At 38.0% G+C, this 24986-nt stretch overlaps 1 protein-coding gene across 5 annotated transcripts in view; it reads right to left on the bottom strand.

The window, feature by feature from the left end:
* Window positions 1-22750, bottom strand: part of CNKSR2 (connector enhancer of kinase suppressor of Ras 2) — a 240265-nt gene extending 217515 nt beyond the window's left edge. The window contains exon 1 of one of the 5 annotated variants that reach the window (XM_084869473.1): window positions 22133-22733. In XM_084869473.1, the coding sequence (XP_084725599.1) occupies window positions 22133-22196 (64 nt within the window). In that variant the 5' untranslated portion in view covers window positions 22197-22733. Of the gene's footprint in view, window positions 1-22132 lie in introns of all 5 variants that reach the window. The other 4 variants (XM_084869471.1, XM_084869470.1, XM_084869472.1 and 1 more) reach the window with 4 other exon arrangements.
* Between the last annotated feature and the right edge of the window lie 2236 nt (window positions 22751-24986).

Genomic DNA, 24986 nt, shown 5'->3' on the forward strand with positions numbered 1-24986 from the left:
CATGTGCCAGTTTGCCATTTGTCATGGAACATGAAGAGCGCAGGTGGCTGCCAATGATGTGAACTTTTCCTAATGGCCCAAGAAGTATGACTCAGTGCTTGTCCTGGGGTGACCACACTTCTTATGGTGGCAGGAAATGTGTTATTATTCCATCTTTGACAGCAACCAAAAAAAAAATGTACGTAATGCTACAGTTCATTCTCCAGTGATTAAGTTACATAATGTTGCCTTTGTTAAAGGATGACAAATCTTGAAAAATACAGTACCTAAACCTTAACACATAGAAGAAAGTATTCCTAAAGGACAATAAATGCCATTAGAAAGAAATTTAGAATAGAAAACACACACAATGGTATTTCAGTGGTATTTCACGTTTTTATCTAGTTATTCAATACTTGGCAGTGCACATAATACAAGAGACCTGCACATATTAAACCTGAAAAAAATCCATAATGTGTTTTTTATTCCATTTTGTTGAATACTTTTATTTATGTAGTCACTCCTCCCTATTTGGCACCCATATACTGGTATTTAAAAAATAATTATCTGAAATCTCACTATGGTTACATTATTTACTTACCTTATTAAACCACTTATACATGCAGATGTCACACTGCTGTAGTTACTCTAAATTGTAAGTAAATAATTCTTTCAAATCAGAGATTCCAACTATTGAGGTTTTAACTAACATGGAGACATAAGACTGTTGGAAAGAGTAATGAATGAGAACAATACAAATGATGGACTTATAGGAGAATATTTATTTAATGTAAAGGAGGACATTATAGCAAGTAAGCTCTATGAACAAATTTTAAAATAATCCATTGGCCTTGATCTTTGATGTATCAAAGACAGGTATTTGTAGTTCGCAGAGACCAATTCCAATTTACAAGGGTGGGCAAAAGTTGATTTATAGTTGTTAGTATGTGAAACACAGTTTATTCTTGTATTATTATTTATTAATTAATCACTGTATTACTTATTTGTATTATACCAATAAAAACTGTATTATACCAATAAAAACAATCCCCAAACTTTTGTCCATGGCCAAGAGTTAGTTTCTCTCTCTCAATCAATCACATTCTCTCTCTCTCTCTCTCTCTCTACCTCTCCCTCTCTCTCTCTCCCTCTCTCTACTTTTGCCCACCCCTGTAATAATTCTAGTAGTGTGAATGAGGTTACTTAAATACAGTGATACCGAAAGTTAAAGAATATAGGGTCAAAATTTATTCCACATTTATAGTTTTAGATACATGTATATTCATAATTAAAATGACAAATGACTAAAATAAGTGAATTGCAATAGAGTATTCAGCATAGCAAACCACTTATTCAGCTCTAAACAGACAAAAAGTCTACTGTGTGTTTGGACTGGGGTTTAATCCTGTTGCACTGGACTTCACTAACAATCTACAAAGCCTAAGAAAATGAGATTTATTATAAAATCACTCCATAGCCCACATAGATTAGAAGACATCAGGAGAAGTTTTTCTGGCAGTTAACAGAATTTTAACTCCCTATAAAGGAAGTTAGGTATACTTGGAATCTTACATTTGATTATGATAAAATAAAATATAAACCAAACTTTCATAATGAGGGGATTATTCTACAAAGTAGGCCTATTGCATGTGTTAATTAAGACTTGTTGTATGCCCTTAAGTTCTACAGCAGTGGTTCTCAACCTGTGGGTCAAGACCCACAGGTTGAGAACCGCTAGCACAGTCGCCTAAGACCATCGGAAAACACAGGTATTTACATTACGATTCATACAGGTATGAAGTAGCAACGAAAATAATTTTATGGTTGGGGGTCACCACAACATGAGGAACTATATATTAAAAGGTTGCGGCATTAAAAAGGTTGAGAACCAATGGTCTATATTTCTGAGCCTTCATATATTGGATTCTTTGTTATACTAATTTTGCTACTAGAAAGACATGAATTTAGTCCTTTAACCTCTCTGAGCTCAGCTGCTTTCAGGTAGGATGATGGCACAGAACCAAGAGATTTCTAAAAGTTCTTTCTTTTTTTAACTTCCTATCAATTAATCTCACAGAAAACAAGAGTATCAGAGTGTAGAGCAACTAAACATGATCTTTTTATAAAAGAAGTGTCACAAATTGCTTTAACTAATGTGCTACAATAACACACACAAAACTATATTTGTGTTTAAATGTGCTTATCAAGCATAATTAAAACCATAGATGTTAAATAACTAAAAAGAGCTGTAAAAATTGCTAAGAATTTAAGTGACATACTTGTACTACATCCATAATACATTTACCTATATCCAGAAGTTAACTATAGAACTATTACATTATACAGATCCTGATTTTATTTTATTTTATTTTATTTTAAGTTATGAGAAATAAATTTTATTTTTATATATTTCCTTTTAAAATGTTTTATTAAATTTATTGTGTTTACATCAGTTAATAACTTTATAATGTTCCAAGTGTACAATTCTATAATATATAATCTGTATATTGTATTGCGTGTTCACCACCCAAAGAATAAAATTAAACCTTTTAAATTCAGAATGTCCAACTGTCACTAGGAGTCACTAAAGTAGATATAAAGAAAATCAAGAATGGCCATCACTCATTGCTTCTAAACCAAAAAAGCAAATCAATGAAAAAATTAGAATAAAATAATATTAGAGTTTTAAAAGAGAACATACCACCTGACGTATTTTTATAGCAAAGGAATGCAGAAATCCAAATATTTACCCTAGGTAACTCTGATGCAAGTAAAGCTGTTTCAGCCATTTGATGTCAATGCTGTCTTTCATTTTTTATTTATTTTATTTATTTTTTAAAAATATATTTTATTGATTTTATACAGAGAGGAAGGGAGAGAGATAGAGAGTTAGAAACATCGATGAGAGAGAGTCCTCGATCAGCTGCCTTCTGCACACCCCCTACTGGGGATATGCCCGCAACCAAGGTACACGCCCTTGACCGGAATCGAACCCGGGACCCTTCAGTCCCCAAGCCGACGCTCTATCCATTGAGCCAAACCGGTCCCGGCTATCTTTCATTTTTTAAATTAAATTTTATTTTTGGCATTCATTTAGTTTAAAATTTACATGATTTAAAATAAAAAGAGTTATAAATGGCTCAGAGCTGACCCCCCACCCCCCAAACAAAATCCAAAGTTTGAATGAAATAAAATATGTCATGTTGCTGTCCTGTCATTTAGAAACATATCAATATAAAAAAGATGGAGGAAGTAGCAATGACAACAAAATCATGGTGAAAGAAGATATTTCTCAAAAGCTTTAATATCAACATTGCCGTCACGTTATAATGATGAAAACAAAACTCTTAATTTTTATATTTTAAAAATTCTACCAAATTTTATATGAGTTGGATAGGTAGCCCATTTTCCGAAGGAAAACACAAATGTAAGTCAAAATGGGAAACCTAACAAGAAAAACAAAACTTCTGGTAATTAAAAAAAAGCCAGCATACTAGTTTTGGGCAAGTACACTTTCCAACAACCATTCCATACAATATTCTATACAAGATGAAAACTAATTTGTAGGCTAATGCTTCTCAATTATCCTCAATCCAAATACCACTTGTGACACATGAATGAGAAAAGGCATTGTTTTGCCATTGATTCTCTCTTGTTTTCAGTGATCCAAGCTCTACTGAATTGGTTCATTTCATTCTTACAATTGACTATTTCTTCTAGGAAAAGTCAATACATTCTTATCACTTAAATGAAGCTCTAGTGCTTATAAGTACCTGTCATTTTCACTGCGCAGATTCAGTGTTTAACAATTTTGATCACAGTGTACATGACTTTTTATGATAAAATTCTGACAAAGCCTGAGAAATGAAATTTCAATGATCATGAACCTTTTGGTAAAATAATGCTGAGAACAAGGAATCATGATATGCAGGGGTCTACTACTAAGATGAGGTGTTTATCTGCTTAGGGTTGGCAGAGACATCAACAGCAATGCCTTATGACCCTTGTATTGAGTTCCCTGTAGGAAGAGAGAGAGATACCATTCTAATAATTATGCAGAATTACTTAAGTAATCCTTGGACTCAAAGGAAAAAAAATGGTGTGCAAAGAAATGCTACAATAAAGCTGTTAGAAAAGTTAGGGTACAAAGAAGACAGAAGCTAGTAAGAGGGAAAGAGTTCTCAAGAGAGAGCCAGCCTCTTGAAATTTTTACTCCATATACATTTTTAAATCAGTATACTCTTCTTTGTATACCATGTCTGAAGGCAAATTTATGTGAGCTACTAGTATATTCAGTAATTTATTTCTAATTGGAATCCTTAAAAAACCCTTCTCCATAATGATATTTGAATCCTGTTCAGTATTTAATTAATAAACAATTATTTTGCCAGTGTCAAAATGTTACTCCATTTCTATCTGGAATGTATCTTGACTAATTATTCTTCAGAATTCCCTACAAAGCACATTTTCCTAATCCCATTTTTAGACAAAAACAACAACCACAAAACAAACCTGAGGGTTTGAGAATTGAAGAGATGAGTTAAACACACACAGCAAACACAAGACATAAGTGAGGTGGGGCCGCAACTTGAGAGACTTGTAGTTCCAACTCAATCCTACAGATAATTTGTATTATTTTCTACATACAGTCTTTCCTACAAGATATTTATCCCTTTAATCTCTTTTTAGTCATCTGCATAAAATGTAGAGATGAAAGAAGAGAACAGTAGGATAGGGAAGTGAGTCTTTTGGCATGGCTACAGGGGATAAAGATGTTTTCAGCAGCCTTGAAAGGCATCATCTGGCATTTTCACTTGGGAAAGGAAAATGCTAAATTCATGGCAGCTAACAAAATAGTGGTTACTATACAATGATTAACCTTAATTAACTTCACTGAAGAACTCGTGTCCATCTGCATTCGAAGATGCTTCCAAGTCTACTTCTTGCCATCTGTATTTCTTAAGTAATGCAAATCACACAATTTGCTTCTGACATTATGTTTTTAATTATTAGAAGACTGTCTGTATCATTGCAGCATGTAGTCATCCTAAACCTTTGTAATTTTGTTAAGAAAGTGACACTGGAAAGTTGTGAAAAGAACTTCAATCTAAATATCGCCCACCTATCCTGAGGGAGATTCTATCCTAGAATAGGTAGTGGAGACTCTTGGGAAGTCAAATCATCCTTTCCACTCACATATACAAAGACAGCTTCAAATCCTTGATATTTAATGTAGTCTCAACACGTTATGTATTTTTAAGTTATCTGTATTGCTGAAAATATTACAGTTGTTCCCCATTACTCCCCCGCCCCCCTTTGATTCCTTCTAGCCTGAACCCACTACCCACACCACAGGTTGTTTTGTGATTTCGTTAAAAGCAAAGCATTCTTACCTTACTAAAACAAAACAAAGCAGACAAATGAAACAAATGCTACTTCATTCCTGTGAGCATAGCTGAAGAAATACTTTGTACAAAAAGCAGAAGCATTTCGCAGATAACAAATTAATGCATATCCGAGCTCGTACTCACAGAGCATAACATCAGGAAAACAAGACAAGAAGACAGTTATTAGACATTCACATCAACATCAGCAGAACCTCCACTTACAGAGTGGATTAATAACAAAGAATCAAGTTGAAATTGTGATAATTATAGCATTTCAATTTACTAGTATTGTGGCAAGAAAAACATATCGGATTAATGCATTAAATTCCTAGTCACAGTTTTATCTTACTATTAGACATTATTCCTTTTAGAATTTTCACTCTGATAAACTAGTCAACAAGGAAGATCTTACCAAAAAGATACAGGAATAAAGGACAAGTATTAAAGTAGTACTGTTTTGAAATCTAATTGAATTTCTTGGAGATGTGGCCAAAGGAGGCCTTTAGATATAACCTCCCTCATATCCAAACTCAGATACTCAACACACTGTATGACTCCATAATACAATGTAAATAAGGTGTTGCATTTAATGATAAAAATAAAAATGTTGACTTTCTTGCAGAAAAGCAATGGGAAAAGGTCACTTATCCAATTTCAGCATTATCTGCCCTAGGCAAATATCTGCCCTAAGTAAATGTGTGTGACATATTTATGTACACATTTATGTACTCAGCTGAATATCAATTATTATAAAGCCCAACGTTTATTTGCTCAAAACTTTTCACACCTTGTTTAACATTCTGACACTGTGTCTGCAGAAAGCAGAAACAACAATTAGAAGGAACATTGGGTTTCGGGCTTGGTTAACAGAAGTTTAGAACAGCACAATCTTCCATCTCAGAGTTCAACTGCAAGATTGTTAGCAGTGAAGTAAAATAAGGAGATGGAGCTAACTTTTGGTCTTCTCCATACCATCCTATCCCATGAACATTGTTTCCTTTTCTTACACACATTTCCTGATTAGCAAAAGGTTAAAAAATATTAAAGTAAAAGACTAATTTCAGTGGAAGGGAAACAAGGCATATTCATTCAAGAAAATTGTTTTCGGTGTGTGTTTTTTTCCACTTGTGGAAAAGCATGATGTTTACACAGGGAAGTAAAGCAGAACGGTTCTTGATACCAACACAGGGCCAATGTTGCTCCTGGGAATATTGTGAGAATTGTAAGGAGTTTGAGGATTCCAATGGATTGCTAGATCAATGGATGCAACAATTCCACACTGAAGAACTGCTTGTATCTCACCTTACTTTTTTGTTTGTATTTGAAAATGCCTTATTATTAACATTCACAGAGAGGCAAAGAAAAACTATTGCACATACAATATAGAGCTTATTTTGGTGATTACCAGATTTGAAGTAAATTCCAATTTTTAAAAATTTACACAAACTTTTTGTTTTAGATAGTTTTAGAACTACAAAAAGCTGCAAAACAGTACAGATAGTTCCTGGATATCTCTCATTCATATTCTTTACTAATAGCTCACATTATTATGATAAGTTTGTCACAAATAAGGAATGAACACTGGTATATTGCTATTAACTAAGCTTTACACCATTTTGATTTCACTATTTTTTTTCCTAATGTGATTTTTCAGTCCCAGGATCCTATTCAGAATATCATCACGTCTCATTTGCCTCCTCTGGGCTGCGCTCTTTCTCATATTTTCCTTGTTTTGGATGACATGGACAGTTGGAGGAGTACTGGTCAGATATTTTGTAAAATATCTTTAACTTTGTGTTTGCCTAATGTTTTTCTCATGCTTGGAGTGGAGTTATGGATTTGGGGGAGGAAGATCACGCGGGAGTAGTGCCATTCTCATAACTTTATATTCAGGGTACATGTTATCAACATGCCTTTTCACTGATGATGCAAACCCTTACCATCTGACCAATATAGTGTTCACTAGGTTTCTCCATTGTAAAGTTGTTTCCCCTTCCCACCTTCTAATCTTTGGAAACAGGTCTTTAAGTATAGACCATAATCAAGGGGTGGGGAGTTAAGTGTCAACTCCTTGAGAGGAGAGTATATAAATTATTTGGAACTCTCTGAATGGGAGATTTTTCTCTTTTCTCTCCTTTATTTAGACATTTATTTACATCAATATGGACTCTCAGATATTTATTTTATACACTGAGTTATAACCAAATACCATTTTTGTTGCTCAAATTATTCCAGCTTTAGCCTTTGAGAACTCTTTCATAATGGCTCTCAAGTCTTTAACATGCCCTCTTTGAGCACTTCCTTGTTTTCTTGCACTACAAGATGCTCCAGGTTCACCTTAAATAATCCCTCTCCAGTTCTAGAATCTGCCATTTCTCCAAAAAGGTGTGGTTCCTTCCCACATGACTTTTTAAAAATATATGTTTCTTTATTGATTTCAGAGAAGAAGGGAGAAGGAGAGAAAGAAACATCAGTGATGAGAGAGTATCACTGATGAGAGAGATGAGGAGATAGATCTCAAAGGAAATAAATGGAGGAAAACAAAAGACTGGATATAGAGTTCAAAACCACGGTTATAAGGTTTTTCAAGAATTTCCTAGAAAAGGCCGATAAATTTAATGAGACCCTTGAGGATATGAAAAAGGACCAACTAGAAATTAAACATACACTGACTGAAATAAAAAATATTATACAGATACCTAACAGCAGACTAGAGGATCACAAGAATCAAGTTAAAGATTTGGAATACAAAGAGGCAAAGGACAATCCTCTGGAGAAGCGAGAAGAGAATCCAGAAAGTTGAAGATAGTGTAAGGAGCCTCTGGGAAAACTCCAAGCATACCAACATCAGAATTATGGGGGTGCCAGAAGAAGAGAGACTGCAAGATACTGAAAACCTATTTGAAAAAATAATGTCAGAAAACTTCCCCCACCTGGTGAAAGAAATAGACTTACAAGTACAGGAAGCACACAGAACCCCAAACAAAAGGAATCCAAAGAGGACCACACCAAGACACATCATAATTAAAATGTCAAGGGCAAAAGACAAAGAGAGGATCTTATAAGCAGCAAGAGAAAAACAGTTACCTATAAGGGAGCACCCATAGGACTACTAGCTGATTTCTCAACAGAAACTATGCAGGCCAGACAGGAGTGGCAAGAAATATTCAAAGTGATGAATAGTGAGAACCTACAACCAAGATTACTCTACCCAGCAAAGTTATCATTCAGAACTGAAGGGCAGATAAAGAGCTTCACAGGTAAGAAAAAACTAAAGGAGTTCATCACCACCAAACCAGTATTATATGAAATGCTGAAAGGTATTCTTTAAGAATAGGAAGAAGAAGAACAAATTAAAGATACAAATTATGATCAACAAATACATACCTATCAACAAGTGAATCTAAAAATCAAGTGAATTAAAAATCTGAGGAACAGAATAAACTGGTGAATATAATAGAATCAGGGTCAAAGAAAGGGAGTGGATTGATAATTATCAGGGAGAAAAGGGTGTGGGGGGGTGCAGGAAGAAACTGGATTAAAATAACACACCTATGGATGATGACAATGGGGGAGAGGTAAGGGCAGAGGGTGGGTGGGAACCGGGTGGAAGGGATCTATAAGGGGAAAAAGGAGAAACAATTGTAATAATCTGAGCAATAAATATTTATTAAATTTGGGGAAAAATTATGTGAGTGGATAGGTTATATTATATATTTATTTCAACAGACATTACATGATATCTGTTATATAAAGGGAGTATTGGGTCCCAAAGGATTGATGTACAGAAAAAAGAATAAGGTAGACTATAGTGTGTGGATTCTATCTGGATCCCAATTTAAGAGAAAAAAAATCTATAAACTATTTATGAGATTTGTGAAACTTGAACAATTAGATATTTAAAGATATTAAGGAATGGATTTTAGGTTGATAACAGTGCTGTAGGGGTAAGTATGTAACGTATACCTTTTTTAAGTATGTTTTTAGAGATACACCTTCATTTTGTTGTGATCGCATTACTGGTGTTTTGGTGGTGAAAAAAAATGTTACTAGATCCCAAGATACTATTCTGCTGTATTTATTTTCTCTGTGTGTGTTGGTCACAAGTAAGAGGTAGACTTTTATATATGGTAAGACCATATATATATATATATATATATATATATATATATATATATAAGCCTAAGCAACTGTTACAACCGTACAATAGCTATGATGAGCCCTGACCACCATGGTGCAGACACTCAATGCAGGAGTGCGCTCCCACAGTCAACCAACCATAGTCCCTCCCCCCAGGCAGCTGGCTCCCATCAGTCACAAAGCCCAGACTGCCAGCCAGGCTGAGGAACCCCACCCATGCATGAATTCGTGCACTGGGCCTCTAGTATTAAATAAGCAGAATTAGCTAGGAAAGCAGCCTCATTTGAAAAAAATAAAAAAATTAGAAAATATTTCCTTTAAACATTACACACATTTTAAAATGAAACATTGTTAGAGATTTATAGTCTTACCATATTTAAAAGTCTTCCTCTTATCAGAGTGTTTATTAACTTAGGATGTCAACAATTATTTAAAGGAAAGTAATACAATTCTCAAAAACATCCCCAAAATTAACTTCAATTCATATGGGTTTTAAACGACAATGAACGCTTTAGCAGAGAAATAGTGCTTTATACAATCAAATGGACAAGGCTAAGGCCACTTCAAAATATTTGATAATTACCATAGCTCACAGCTATTTTTAATACCTATTGTCCTGGGTATTGTGGTAGTTTTCATGCATAGTGAGACTTCAAAAATCATTCTCTCCACAAACAAAGAACAATTGAAGTTGCTTTCAAATATATTTTAAAAATTTCGATCTAAAGCAAAACTCACCTCAATACTATTAAACTAAAACAAGGAGAAACAGAAAATATAATCTGTGTTTTTACTCTGAATGAATCTGACTTTAAGTTCCTAAGTATATGCTAGAACATATATATTTTAGATACACAGGAAAAACCATATGTATAATTTTAGATATGTATAATGTAGATGGAATTATACCTATCAGTACCATTTTACAAGTACTCAACTGATCAAACATCTCTACTCAACTTGAGCACTCCATATGTTACATTGATTTCAAAAGTTTTTTGACTGAATACGGTAAAATTTTTACTAGCAATTAAGTTCCTTTTGTGATTCACTATGCTATTGGTCTATGGTGAAAATGTTTCCAAACAAAACAACATTTAGTAGGTAGGTAAGACTTTCAAAGCTATAGGAATGAACTGAATAAAATCTGCTATTCAAAGGAACACTAATGAAATGCAGATAGCAATACTAACCACTGCTAGGTAAATCTGGACAAAAGAATATAACAGAATTCATTACTTCTACTAAAACATATGCTGCTTATGGACGTCCATTATCAGGCACCACATATTTTTATTGACAATCCTTTTAGAATTAAATATCTCAGCCCTAGGTTGGTAGTAGCAGTGGTCTGAGGTAGATCTTTTGTCCAAGTCTAGACTAAACAGAAGACAGCATTAAACTCCTGGGGCTGACATCAAAATAAGAACAATATCACTAAGACTATAGTGCTATGTCATCTTTTTCAATGGCTCAAGTCCTATTCTGAGTGGCAACACATCCCCCCCACTCCCCCCCCGCACACACACACACACCCAGGCTAGAGACCAGAAGGACCTAAGAACTACAGCCCACCTTAGCACACACTAGAGTAGGTAGGTCTGATGGAAAGGGCATCCACATCTTTGAAAGTATGCTCAGGATTCCTCTCATGTAACATCTACCTCTGATATATATATGGCAATGGGTGCCATGCAAGGTGGCAATATTATATATTCTGGAACCAGTTAGTAATTTTTCAAATTCTGTTTCTTCTACTTATTCTTTATTCATTCTTCAAAATACTTATTGAATACCTGCTCAATAAATATTTGGGTATATAGGAAAAGTCATTCAATGTTTCTAAGCAAAATCTTCTTCATCTGTAAAACAGGGATAATTTGAACCTTTCAGGGTTAGGATAGGCACTAAATAATGCAGAGAAAGCATGTAGCACAGTACACAGTATACAGTAAGCACTCAATAAATATAATCTATTATCAGTTCTGCCTCTGAAGTTTGCCAACAGAATGCACTGTTTCTAAATAAAAAAGATGATGACATTTATCATGTATTTACTAGGTACCAGGCACCATTTTAAACACACCACAACTCTATGAAGTATGTAATATTACTACCCATATTGTACAAAAAAGAGAAAACCTGGCAGGTTACTTAAACTCTCCTTCTCTAGGATCACACAGTTAGGAAGTAATGGAGCCTGAATATGACTGACCCAGGCATCTGATTCCAGTGTTCTTTACCATATACTGTATGGCACATGTGTCAAACACAAGGCCCGCGGGCCAAATCCAGCCCGCCAGGCCTTGCAATGTGGTCCGCACCGCGCTGTCATCACTGCACTCCGCTGTCAGTTTATGACATTGTCAGTTTATGACTGTTCAGTAAACCATTTGGCCCGCGATTTAGGCTGGATTTTAGATTTTGGCCCCTTCTCTGATTGAGTTCGACACCCATACTGTATGGTGCCCATTTTTCAAGGGTAGAAAATTCAGGGATTTAAAAAAAATAAAGTTTGAAGATAATTATATACAAACCTGAACTGTGTTCTTCATCCATGAAAGTATAAATCCAATCCAGTAGAGAAAAAAAAAAAGAATTGAAGCCCAACCTAATTCCATCACTGAACAGCTGTACAATCTCTGTTGAGCTGCTTAACTTCTCTACGCCTTACCTTGAAAACGCTGCTAATAACTGTCCCTTATCTCACTTTTAAGTGTTACTAATAAAGATGTGAAGTGAATGAGATCTTTCCAAGTTGGCTGAATGAGGGGAAGAACCAAGCTGCATCAGAGAATGTTTAAAAAGTATCCCCAAAACAAAAAATAATGATTCGAATGTGCAGAAATTCTAACTAAAAATTCAACTCATTTATAGCTAGCATATTTACAGTATGGAAATGGCTCCTGGCAAAGTACAGTACTTCTGGGTCAAATAATTTCTTTCCCATCTGGTTTGCATTATTAGATTGACCAGCAAACCCTTCACACAGTTAAAGAGTAAACTTCAATGGAAGCCTATTGAAATGATCACAAATCCCAAATAAAGAGGATCTGAATTAATTTTCTTTTACCACAATATATTGAAAATAGTATGTCTAGGGATATACTAGAAAGAAAAATTACTAGTATTTAGTCTTAAATATTCCATAGAACAAGCTTCTCTCTGTGTGTGACAATTCAATATTAAACTGAAAGCCTACTATCTACAGGAGGAAACCTTCTGCCACTGGTTTAATGCAACAGTGATACCAACAGAGACTGCCACAAAACTCGCACCACGGCACCTCGCCATGCGATCCGCATTGGCTCTCCATATTGAACTTGGTCTACACAATAAGCTCCATAAAGCAACTGGACTACAAGTCTGTTTTAAGCACCATTAGTAAAAACTCTATAACACTTTATAGGTTTTTAATATCCCAGTGGTTTGTTTTGAAAGCCAAATATAAATTGTACAAAACGAAAATATGAATTTTCTGTTCAGCCAGGAAAAAAATAAACTCCCATATACACATATAAAACATACCAAAATTATTAAAGAATTCAGCTAATGTTGTTGAAATTAATCCTTCAGCATAAATGCCTAAGGCAAATATATATTTTAAAAGGTCTTAATAAATTACAGTATAAATAAGTCTCACAACTAGCTAGAAAATAGAATCTTTCATAATCTTTGGTAAACAATTTGAAAAAAGTAAAATCCAGGATCTAAGCCTTCCACTGATTTTTTGTAGCTATTACTTGAAAAAACACATTCAAGCCCATTTTAAAAATAGCAGATGTGGCTGAAACAAAATAAAAAGTTCTAACAAGCAAAAAAGTAATATTGGGCAATACTTTAAAGGCAATTAACAATGTGGTTTCTTCTTATCTATTATGTTATCAGATAACTGTCCAACCCATCTAATAAGACTAATTTCCAAGAACATTAATATCAAGTAAATATAAAACAAACAAGTGTGCTATCGTTGATAATACTGTGGCAAATTTGGTTCTTAAAACAATTTTGTTGTGACAAAATATTCAACAGATAAACACAGAAAACTGAAACAGCAGTTATGGTACTTTAGTAAAATTTAAAATTCACGATTTTATGCAAATACCAGCAAGCTTTTCTTTCCTGAAATTTTAAGAGTAAGATTAAGATAATAAAAAACTTCCATTTGAATTAATAATTGTAATTTAAATTGAACAAGAAACTAAAACATATTTAAAGTCCCCAAATTTCTATCATGTTTAATAGTTACTTGTAATTCAAATCAGGGCACAATTGCAATCCCCTGTTTTGCAGTACTAACTAAAATATTTAAGCCTGGAGGTATTGTTTTATTAAGAGTTAACAGACTGGCATACTTATATTAAGGTCTTAAAAATTTCATGTACTGTAGTTTATATTCTAAGCATTCTAAATTTGGGGGAAAGAACATGCGTTATTAGAAGTTATCTATTGTATAACTTACCTAGTAGTGATTATCAAAAGCATGTAACTCACTAAATCTGCAAGAGGCACCTATATTCAATAAGTTATCGTTTTACAATAACTCTCTACGTAGAGAGAGTTAACAAGTGCCTTTAAAAATTAGTCCAAATAAATTTATATTTGGTTTAAATATTAAAATTTATTTTTCAAAATTACAGGGAGAGCTGGGAAGTTATACAAGAATTGCTGATTTAAAATGCATATTCGAATATCTTATTTTTATGGTTATTAATAAAAATGTAAAGTAAAAATTAAATATAAGATAATGGTTCTCATTAAGCTAAAGGGCTATTTTTCCATTTTATTCTCCAACTTAAAAAATAAAGGATATTTTCTTCTCACAAGAGAAAAAATATTTTAATTTCTTATATGAGCATTTTTTTTAACTTTTATAAAAGGATAAACTTAAGGCATTTTATCAATTTCAATCTACCCTGCATTTTAAAATATAGTATATAGTTACTTATTTTTTTAGTTCTTTTTCTTTTTTCTTTTTTAGGGTTATTCAGCATAATTGATTTAAAAAATTTTTTAAAAATATTATTTTTATTGATTTCAGAAAGGGAGAGGGAGAGATAGATAGCAACATCAATGATGAGAGAGAATCATGGATTGGCTGCCTCCTGCATGCTCCACACCAGGGGTTGAACCTGAAACCTGGGCATGTGCCCTGACCGGGAATCAAACCGTGACCTCCTGGTCTATAGGTCTACCGTCAAGCACTGAGCCACACAGGCAGGGCAATTATTTACATTTTTAAACTTTAGTTTTATTGTTGACACTTTACAGATGTCTCAATCCCCCTCTCCTTTGCCCACCTCCACCCAGTCCCCCCGCTTCACGCCATCACCTCACTGTTGTATGTGACTATGGGTTATGCATAGATGTCCTTAGAGTTCTTTTAAAAACACTAAAATGAAGAAACAATTAGAAAATTTGTCTGAAAGAAAATAAATGCTTAAGATAAGGGATATGTTTTAATTTTAAAAATAATGTTTGCCTATTGTGTTGGACTATTAAATGGTAGCAGCAAATAATATTTATAGCATAAACACAAGTGTTATGAATTTGTTGAAATTATTAATATTTCTTAACAAAATTAATCTAAACCATGATTTAGATAACTGAGTTGGCTAGTAGTGTTACACAACTATGAAATATGGATAAAGCAACCCGACTTTCATTCTATCCTGGCACACAATATATGACTTGGCACTGAAGTATCCATTAGAGAATTATAAGAGATTTTACATGCATTGTCATTTACAAAAGCAGATTTGCTGACAGACCAGAGATCTGTGGATAAATTTATTTATTCCTTCACTCCAAAAATATTTCTTGGGTGCCTACTTTTCATCATATAGTTTCTTTTGCCTTGTTATGCAAAAAAACATGTGGTCCCTGCCTTCATCAAATAACAATACAAACTAATGTCAAAATAAAACTGGCAAACAGGAAAAAGATATACATGGCACCAGGAGAGCATATAATGGAGGATTTGATGTGACTTAGAGAAGTGGGAAGGCTTTTCTGAGGCAGTGGGTTGGGAGTGGGGGGGGGGGAAGAAGGATTGGGATCTGAAGGATGAGTCAGATTTAACTGGGTAAAGAACAAAGGTAAGAGAAAACATTTTAAGTGCAAAAAGGCCTAATGCTGGGCAAACAGAAAGAAGGCTGGTGTAGCCTACCTTACAGGCAATAGCCAAACCTTCAAGAGTCTTATCAGCCATTTTAAGGACTTTGCTCTTTATCCTAAAAACAATGAGAAGCCATTCAATTTTTGAAGCTAATGAGGGTGAGAAGTGTAAGGACAGGATCAGGTGAGAATCATTCCCAAATCCATCTGGACTACAGGTTGAACAAACAAACAAAAGTAAAACACTATGTTTATCATGACCTTGGCTGAAAATATATTTTGTCACTTGCAATAGGAGGCACAGAGGAAGCAAAGTACATTAATATGATCTTTTCTAAACGCAATCACCACTTCTCAAACTTTTCCACTGATATGTCCATAATCCTGAAGGGACTCATAACCTTGGGAGGTCTGGGAGGTACAGCTTAAAGTAGCCTGCTGCAAGCCGAAAATTTCTGTTAAGCCTTTAGTCTCATCTGTTCAATCAGGCCAATTTTACTTTCTACAACATAAATATAATACCTCTGTTAGATTTAATATAAAAATGTTTTAGAATACTTAGCAAAAATCAACTCCGCCTTCTTTCGATGTTTTGGCTTCTGCAATCGTAGAAATGCACTATTTTTAAGGAGCACAGGCCTACTGTATATACGAATAATGTGAATTCACTCACTGAATGTTATTCAATACCAGGATTTCATAATTGAACACTACATTTGCTGTTCTTTAGCCAGACACTAAACCATGACAAATATAAAACATAAAAAACTTTAGTCTATATTTTTTCAAATTACTGACCCTCCCTCCCCTCTTCCCCTTATAAATTAGTCCAGATGATCCATCCTTCCAGGACTCTTTACAGAAGCTAATCCTTCACCTTTCACAATAAGCCTTGTGTGTGGGGTGCTATAGGCAAGTCACGTAGAAAGCTAAAAATGTCATTAAGAACAAATTAAGTCCTAATCTGAGGTCACTGTGCTGTAAATGAAAATTATAACTTATCATTGGTTTAAGAACAGCATTAATATTTAAAAGCCTGTATTCATTTTTCATGTAAGAATTTGGGTCAGTAAAATTCTAAATATCCAACAACATAATGTTAGTGATGTAATTAATCTTCAAAAAAACTCATTTTAACATTATTTCCAAATTATCCCTGAGAAACAGATTTGAAACAGCTGTACCAATTCAATACACATTCTTTGTGGGCTTATTTTTGGCAGGCAAAGTTTTATAATGTGGTATTTATTTAAAGTCAGGACATGATGAGATTTTTATTGTTTTTGTAAAATGCAGATTTGTTCTCGTACTTTTGTGCCACCTACTCATTGCTCCTCCCTCACTTTCCTTCTACTGCCCACCTTTCCCCTCCCATCCAGCAAACAGTAGACACAACCCCGCCCTGTGGTTAATCACCCCATCACAGTTTTAGTCTCTTGCTGTGCCTCAACATTTAGAGTACACCCTTCTTAGAATATGCCTTAATTAAATTGCTTAAGCAGTTGCTAAAATACCACCTTCCCTATGGATCTTTCCTTATCTAGTAAAATCATCATCTTCACTTTTCACTGGCGATTGTATACATATGAAACCTTAACACGAAATATTTGATCACATTTGGTACCCGTCTCTGTCTTGGCGTAGGTTTGTCAACATCACTGCTAATCCTTACAGAGATTAATTTCCCCCAAAGCAGGGAATAATTTATTTAAAACAATCCATTAAAATACTGTTCATTATCTATAAGGACCAGAATACATATACATATACATATACATATACATATACATATACATATGCACATACTCTTTTTTCTTAATCTGCATTAAACCTGAGTGTTTAACTTAAAGAGCAGACGTTAATGACGCTATAAATAAAATAATGTTTCTTGTGAACTAAACTTTATATATTGAAAAGGTAAATTTCATTTTTGGGTAAAATGACAAGAATTCCCATTCCAAAAATGTCAAATTCAAAGTAGGTAATTGTTGGTGACTGTCTGGTCACATTGCAAATCAGAATAAAACTAATTTTTTAAAAGGAAGTGATATGACCAATTTGATCATATCTTTTTCTCAAGTTCCTGTCAGAATTATTTCTGATCTCTCTCTCAAGAATGGTTAATTCAAAATTTTGACATTTTCATTCATCCAATTAATATATATGTCAACCTCATCTCTGGATTCTATGAGGGGGAAAATACTGAAAAGCATTGTATCTGTCAAAACTTCATCTTATCAGATAAAACAATCTCCTTTATAGAATTTAAGATTTATACTAAATAGACCTTATTTCATAGCTGCATTTCCCTCTTTTGTAGGGTTGTATGCAAACGTTGGTTTTATCTTTGCTTTTTATACCTAAAATAACGTATTTCATTTTCTTTCTTCTTCTTTTTTTGTATTTCATTTTCTATCCTCAAGATGGCTGAGTCATCGGGACAGAAATTGGAAGTCAGTGAACGCTTCTTACAGAAAATGGTTTATAGTAAACGGGGAAAAGTAGAGCAGTTAATTGTGGGATGCTCTGAGAAGAGGCTATCTTTAAAATTCAGATTATTTTAGGAATCACAATAATACAAGAATGGATGGAGCTAAGTTACAGAGACCGTAAGAAAAGAGTAATAAAGCAGGGCATGTTGGTTGACTCTGGAAAAAAAAAATCTCATTTCATTAGATCCAGAAAAGGATTATTAAGATCATTGGGAAAATTTCATGAAAGGAGCTGGTTCTAGAAGATAACTTTATCTTAGTCAAGTGGATATTTTGAAAGCGTTTCAATGTTAGAAAAGGTGTGAGAAAAAAAACTGGAATTACTTGGTGTGACACGGGCAAGGAAAATTAATCATAATATTAATAATAGATGCACTAAAGTGTTCCGAGGATTTTACTATCATTCAAAGGATAAAAATGGAGACTCAAATATCTGCAGATTATGAAGCATTTCCAGGCCCTGTAAGTGAACATATAGAAATTATTTTAGACTAACAGACTGAGCAAAAATTAGAAAGTTATTGGCCTACTTTTCTACCTATAGCTTTCCTCAATAACTGCTTTGCTTTTATTTACTGTAAACAGGTTTACATTTTAAATTTTTATCAAACCCACAAGAGGACTGAATGCAATTTCTAATTGAAAAAAGAAATTTAGTTTCAAATGCTAAGTGATTTTGATTTTCTCAAAAGTATTTTTTTGTAAAATTCATTTTTAAGGTCTATATACCATATTTTCAAATAGCCTGAGGTACCATCAAGATAATCTGGAATATAACTGCTTATTTTACTGACTCATGAAGAGTTCCTATATTTACTGGAACTAACACTGACACTGTCACATCAAATTTTCATTGTGAACAGAAAATTCTGTATTATATTTTAGAAATAGTGGAATTTAGGGTGAGCAAAAATGCAAGTGGTTCCTTATATCTTCACCAATAATTAATACATAAATTTAATATTTTGTATCCCTTAAATATACTTTAATAATAACAAGTAGCAGGTCAAAATGAATTGCAATGTATAACTGGTCCTTTATAAATAATCTTGAATATATGCTACCGCAGCTTAATATTCTTGTCAGCTTGTTTCCCGCCCCCTTCATTTTCCCTCTCCGCTTACTGAGTTTCTAGACCACTTATATAAATTGTCTGGGAGTATAAATGTATGTCTCTCCTATTATGTGCTTAATGGTTCCTTTTCTATTTACGAAAGAGAAAACTACCCTAGAAAGAGCATAAATCATGTGCCTTACTATATCGAGTTGTAACTATTTAGGATTGGAACTAGTTGAATGCATATGCTATATGCTTTAAATATTAAGGATGATGAAACCATTATATTAGGAGCATGCTTAACTTCCACAGTGTTTCAGTTGTACCAAAGTCCTGTTCATTCTTTGGTACTGCCTTAATAACACACATGTTACACAACATGAAATGAAGTTTAGCCATTCCAAAGCTAGACTAACATTCCAAAGCCAACCCAAATTGGTTGACTTTTAAGCATTATTGCATCTGAGGAAAGGGTGAAATGTAGTTCTAAATGTGTTTTGTAAACTATTCTGGGGAAAGTGTAAAAAGGGGGAAATTTATTAGATAACGGTGTAAGTTATAAGTTGAGAAAATGTTCGTTTCATCCAACTACTTATCAATCTCATTTTCTGATGCCTCAAATCACATTTCTGTAAAATTTATAGAAATTTCATCAGTAAGCAGTTTGGACTTGAAAAATACAGATGACATCAGTTAAATCTCTTCCAGTCTAACGTGTACAAGGATACACAAATCCATCTTGGCAACCTCACTAACCTTTTCAAATAGCTCAAAAAAAATGTCACCAACAGGTATGAAAATTCATTCCACTTGAATATAACAGTCATTCAAACGGCAGCTAAAGATGCTAGGCTAACTTCAAAGAAGCTGCAGTTTAGGCTGGAGAGATTTTGAAAGGACTAGTGTACTGGGGTACTGACATGTGTCAGAACATGTTCATCATATGTTCTACTTGTTTCAGGGGACCTGAACTGTAGAGGCAGGGGAAACTGCAAGGCTGTGCTGGGCGGGTGGGAGGTGAAGAAGATGGAGTACGCAGCACTCAGTCCAAGCATCATGGGAATCTGTGAGAGGTAGTCTGGAAGGTAACCCGACTCCCATGGAGCCAAGACAGCTTTGCTTTGAGAATTTTAGAAACAGACTCCAACTAAAGCCACCTTTTAGGCCAAATTCAAAGAAAGGGCTTAAAGGAATAATGCTCGCTTCTTGAATATATCCTGCTCTTTCTTCTACGACTGAGAGATCCAGAGAAGACAGATGTTTGTGGGTATCTGACAATAAGGGGGGGGGGAGGCTGGTGGGAATCTAGGAAAGCAGAATTTCAATAGCAAATACGAAAAGAGAAGGAGAAACAGCAAAGATGAGCCACTGCAGGACGATGTCTTAGTCATGGCACCCATGGCACGACACCTTAGCACAATGCACCGCATACAGGGGGGCAGTCAATAGATCACGAATTCCATTTAACGAAACACACTCCCATTGCACTGTGCTTTGCAGTTACCAAGCACTTTCTATAGGTTAGAAAAGAAAAAGGAAGTAAACAAGGGATCCATGGGCATGTAAGGGACTAGAAGGAAAGCAAATGGATAAAGGAAAATCCACAAGAATAAGCAAGAAGCTGAAAAGGTTCGGGAAAAGAGAGAGAGAAAAAATTGCTTCTCTCTGGCATTCCCAATCACTTCCAATCGCCCTCACCTTTCCTTCTAAAGTACCTGGATCTTGGAAAGTCTGGCTGCTAAGCAATCCCTAAGAAGGGCTCTCTCCTTACAGCAGGCACATTTTTCACAAATGCTAAGCCTTTGGTCCCCAGGCTAATCTACCTTGAGTCTGTGCCTGGGAAAACCACAAGCAAAGCTGTAACATCTCCCAAGTGTGGCCAGGAGTCATTTATTCAGTTCCATTCATTCCCTGTCAGCATTCCCAAAACCTTAGGAATCTTAGGGCACGGGTGGGGGGGTGGATGGGAGGGGGTTAGAGAGCTTTAGTCTAGTCGTGAGCAAGGGGGGGGGGGGGGAAGAGATCCTCTACAGGCCCCTTAACTCAGACAACAGAGGGAGATAGTGAGGCAGGAAAGCCCAGGGACTAGAGAAAAGCCCACAATTGCGACCAGGAGGGCGAGTGTGTATAAGTATGGCACTTAGAAACTGCCAGGGAAAAGGGGTGGGGGTGGGGGGGAGCCTTCAAGATGGAAGAAATGAGGAGGAATTTGAATGCGCATTACCTCTCACCTGGCATCCAGCCCCCCCAGAAGCCCTGAGATCCAAAGCCTCAACTGGCCAGAAGCGGAGGAAGGGAAGGATGCGGGGTGAAGAGCTGGAGGGAGCCCACAGACACGAGCACGGATGCTGTCCCAGGGGAAGCCCGTTTTCCCCTCCAAAAGTAGAGCATCCCGCGAGCATCCTCAGCCCGACCTGGGGGAGAGGGTCTGCTCCCCGATCCAAACCGGGGCGGCTGCGTCCAGGCCCCGTTATGTGGGCTTAAAAGTTGCCAGGAGAGTTGGCGCTGGGAAAGGCACCTGGCAGGGGCGGCTACCGAGAGGGCATCAGGTTTCCCGGGAACAAAGGGGCTCTTGCAGGGGCGATCGGCCAAGCAGGTCCCTCGGGGGCTCCTCCCTGGGGGGAAAGACTGGGGGTCGACACGTCTCCCCGGTTTGGGGACGCCCAGGGGGGTCGGGAAGCGGGCGAGATGCGCCTGGATTGCGCTGGGATTCCGCAGCAGGGCTTCCACCCCCCTATGCTCCCGCGCTCCCCGCGTCCCTCTCCGGCCAGCCACGGGCGGGAGACAATAGGAGAGCGGGATCCCGAGCCCCTACCGGCTCCGGGGGACCCCCCGCCGCCCCTCCGCACCCCCAGATCGGTCTGTGGGAGCCCCGAGGGCGGGCTCAGCCGTCCCTTCCCTCCCGCGCGCCCGGACCCCACACCCGAGTGCTGCCTCGCCCTCCGCACCGCGGTCCTTACCTTTCATCCAGTCCACCACTTGGCTCGGAGACCATTTGCTCACCGGTTCCATGATCAGAGCCATGAGCGCGGGGTCGGGTCCGCGTGGGGTGCGGAGCTCGGACACAAAACCAACTGGGCTGTCTGCGCGAGCCGCCTTCAGGTGGGGCGCCCCGCCGGCGGGCCGCTCGGACGGAGAAAGCGGCTTTTGTGTCGAGTCTGGAGGCTGCAACGTCTCTCAGCGCGAGGCGGGCAGCGGCGGCGGCGGGAGCGGCGACCGGGGGGGACACGCGCCGCGACCCCTGCGCCTCTCGGTCCCAGCCGAGGTGGCGGCGGCGGCTCCGCCACTCCCTTCGGGGGGTCCGTCCCTCCGGGGCTTCAGTTCATGGCTCGCGCCGCCGAGGGCAGCGACGCCACTGGAAGGAGCCGTCGCCGCCGCCGCCCGCCCGCAGCCAACTTGCCCGCTCGCCTCGCGCGCGGGAGTGGAGCCCCGGCCGGCACGACCGACCGCACGGCGGAAATGACGAGGGGCCTCCTGCCACCCAAAATATCTCGCCGCAGCCCTCGGGTGCGGGGCGCGCGCGCCACGAGCCCCCCGCCCGCGCGCGGCCGCGCGGTCCCGCCCCCGGGGCCGACGCCGGGCGCGCTGGGGGCGCGTGCGCGTGCGCGTGCGCGCGCGACGGCACGAGCCCGGAGCCGCCCGCCCGGGGGCCGCCTCTCCGTCAGGCAGGTGCGGGCGCCGCCGGCCCGTGTTCCCGCCCCGGGACAGGAGCGCGCGAGAGGAGGAGCGCGTGCGCGGCGGCCGCGTCGGAGGCGGCGGCGGCGCGAGCCTGAGCCCCGGTCAGTCACTTAGGTGCCCCGGGCGGGAGCAGGGCTCCTCCGAAGGGGCCTCGGAGCGGACGCGACGGCGGCCAGACGGCCGCCCACCAGTTGCTGAGGCTGCCGAGGAGGTACCTGCTGCAGCGCCGCCGTGGGGTGGGGACCCCGCGGAGTGCCCGGTGACAGCCGGAGCCCGGGCTTTCCTCGCTCCCGCCCTCCCCGCTGCGGAGTGGGCTCCCGAGGTGGTTCCCGAGCCCCGCGCACACATTTGGAGACGGAGGCGTGGAATGCCGCGGGCGGGAACCGGGCTCGCCCGCCAGCAAAGCAGAGATGGGGAGGCGGAGAGCCGGTGCAGGGCTGGACCTGCCAATGAGGTCCAGGTGATACCGAGACAGGTCGGTCCCACGTGCTTTTCGAAGGGCTCCGTGTTGGGTTTCCTCCAACTCCCGAACGCCCAGTATCTGCTTTAGAGGTTGCCCTTTTGTTTCCAGCTATTCCCTGTAGAGAACCAAAGGGGGGACACGCAACGTGATTCTTCAAAACTTAGGTGCTTCACTTGCTATACAGCCCCGAGTCAAAGACAGCCTGATGAAGCGTCACTTTAGACCACAAATAATTAATCTTATAAAGTCTAGATGCAAACTCTACCACCGCATTGATAGGTTCTCTTTGTCACCCTTAAATAGCTGTGTTCAATAAGCAGAAACTCATTTCATTCCCATAACCATTTCAATAATGTCAACAAGATTTGCCAGTTCCTGCAGTAATCCATCTTCTCTAGTTCAGTTGCATGAGATGCAGCATAACTGCCACATTTCTCAACGGACATGAGTTCACATCCACCCCCCGCCTCCGCCCCCCAACACGAAGTGCTGAAACCACAGTATTTTGATATTTTCAAGCTAGTGATACAAACCAAGTAAAACTTAAGATGGTCTGTCTGTAGACATGTTTATTTTTCTAATAACCCAAACTTTAAAGCATGTGGGAGATTTTGGAAAGAATTATCTAGACAAGTCTATGCGCAGAGGATACGGGCATAACACCATTCATAATCTAGATTGCGATTTGCAATGATCTCTTGGCTAACCAAGTATGAAAGGTATTTTGGAGTGCCTGAGTCTCACACATTGCATCAATATTTCTAGAAAAGATCATTCCCAGCATTAGTAATTTATAGAGTAGTTTTGGGTCCAGAAACATAATGGAATGGATGCGTTGGGAATCATTAGAGGTTACAGTCATAGATGTTAAAAAGTAATTTTATCAAAATAATAATGCGAATAATAATGAACATTAATTGAGCACTGTACTAAGTAATTTACGCACACCCTCAAAACAGTTCATTAGCCACATTTTACAGATGAGAAAACCTTGGCTATCACACTCAGTTCCTATCCCCAGAGCCCATTACACATAGTTCAATAAATATTGAATAAGTTAATGAATAAGGCTTAAAGAGATTAAGTAAATTTGCTGGGGTCATGACACATGATTGTAATACTAAGTTAAGGCGATTCCAGAATATGAACTTTTAAAACTACCCTGTTTCCCCGAAAATAAGACAGTGTCTTATATTAATTTTTTTCTCCCAAAGTTGCGCTAGGTCTTATTTTCAGGGGATGTCTTATCTTTCCATGCGCTAGGTCTTATTTTCGGAGGATGTCTTATTTTCGGGGAAACACGGTAGTAAGAAGGGTTATATCAGTGTCACAAAAAGAATAGTACTTTGGAAGGGAAAGGCCCATTGAATGTTATCATAAAGTTAGCTACAAAGGAGTCCGATGGTTGCTATGGGTATTCATGATCAGTACCTAACCAGCAATGTAGGAAGTGAACAAATTTGGCTGAAACATCAAACTGCACATCCTGACTGGGCTTGCATGACAAGCAACCAGACTATTCATCATATTGCAAGCAAGTTTAAAGAGAGATGTTTGCATAATGAACAGAATATCAATCAAAACAAATGCCAAAGAACAGGATGCAATAAAAATAAAAGAGATGGGAAAAAGACATATAAAGAGGATTTTGAAGAACACCCTACATCAGAATT

Source organism: Pipistrellus hanaki, assembly GCF_964339955.1.
Source record: "Pipistrellus hanaki genome assembly, chromosome: X".
In the NCBI taxonomy this organism is placed as follows: Eukaryota; Metazoa; Chordata; class Mammalia; order Chiroptera; family Vespertilionidae; genus Pipistrellus; species Pipistrellus hanaki.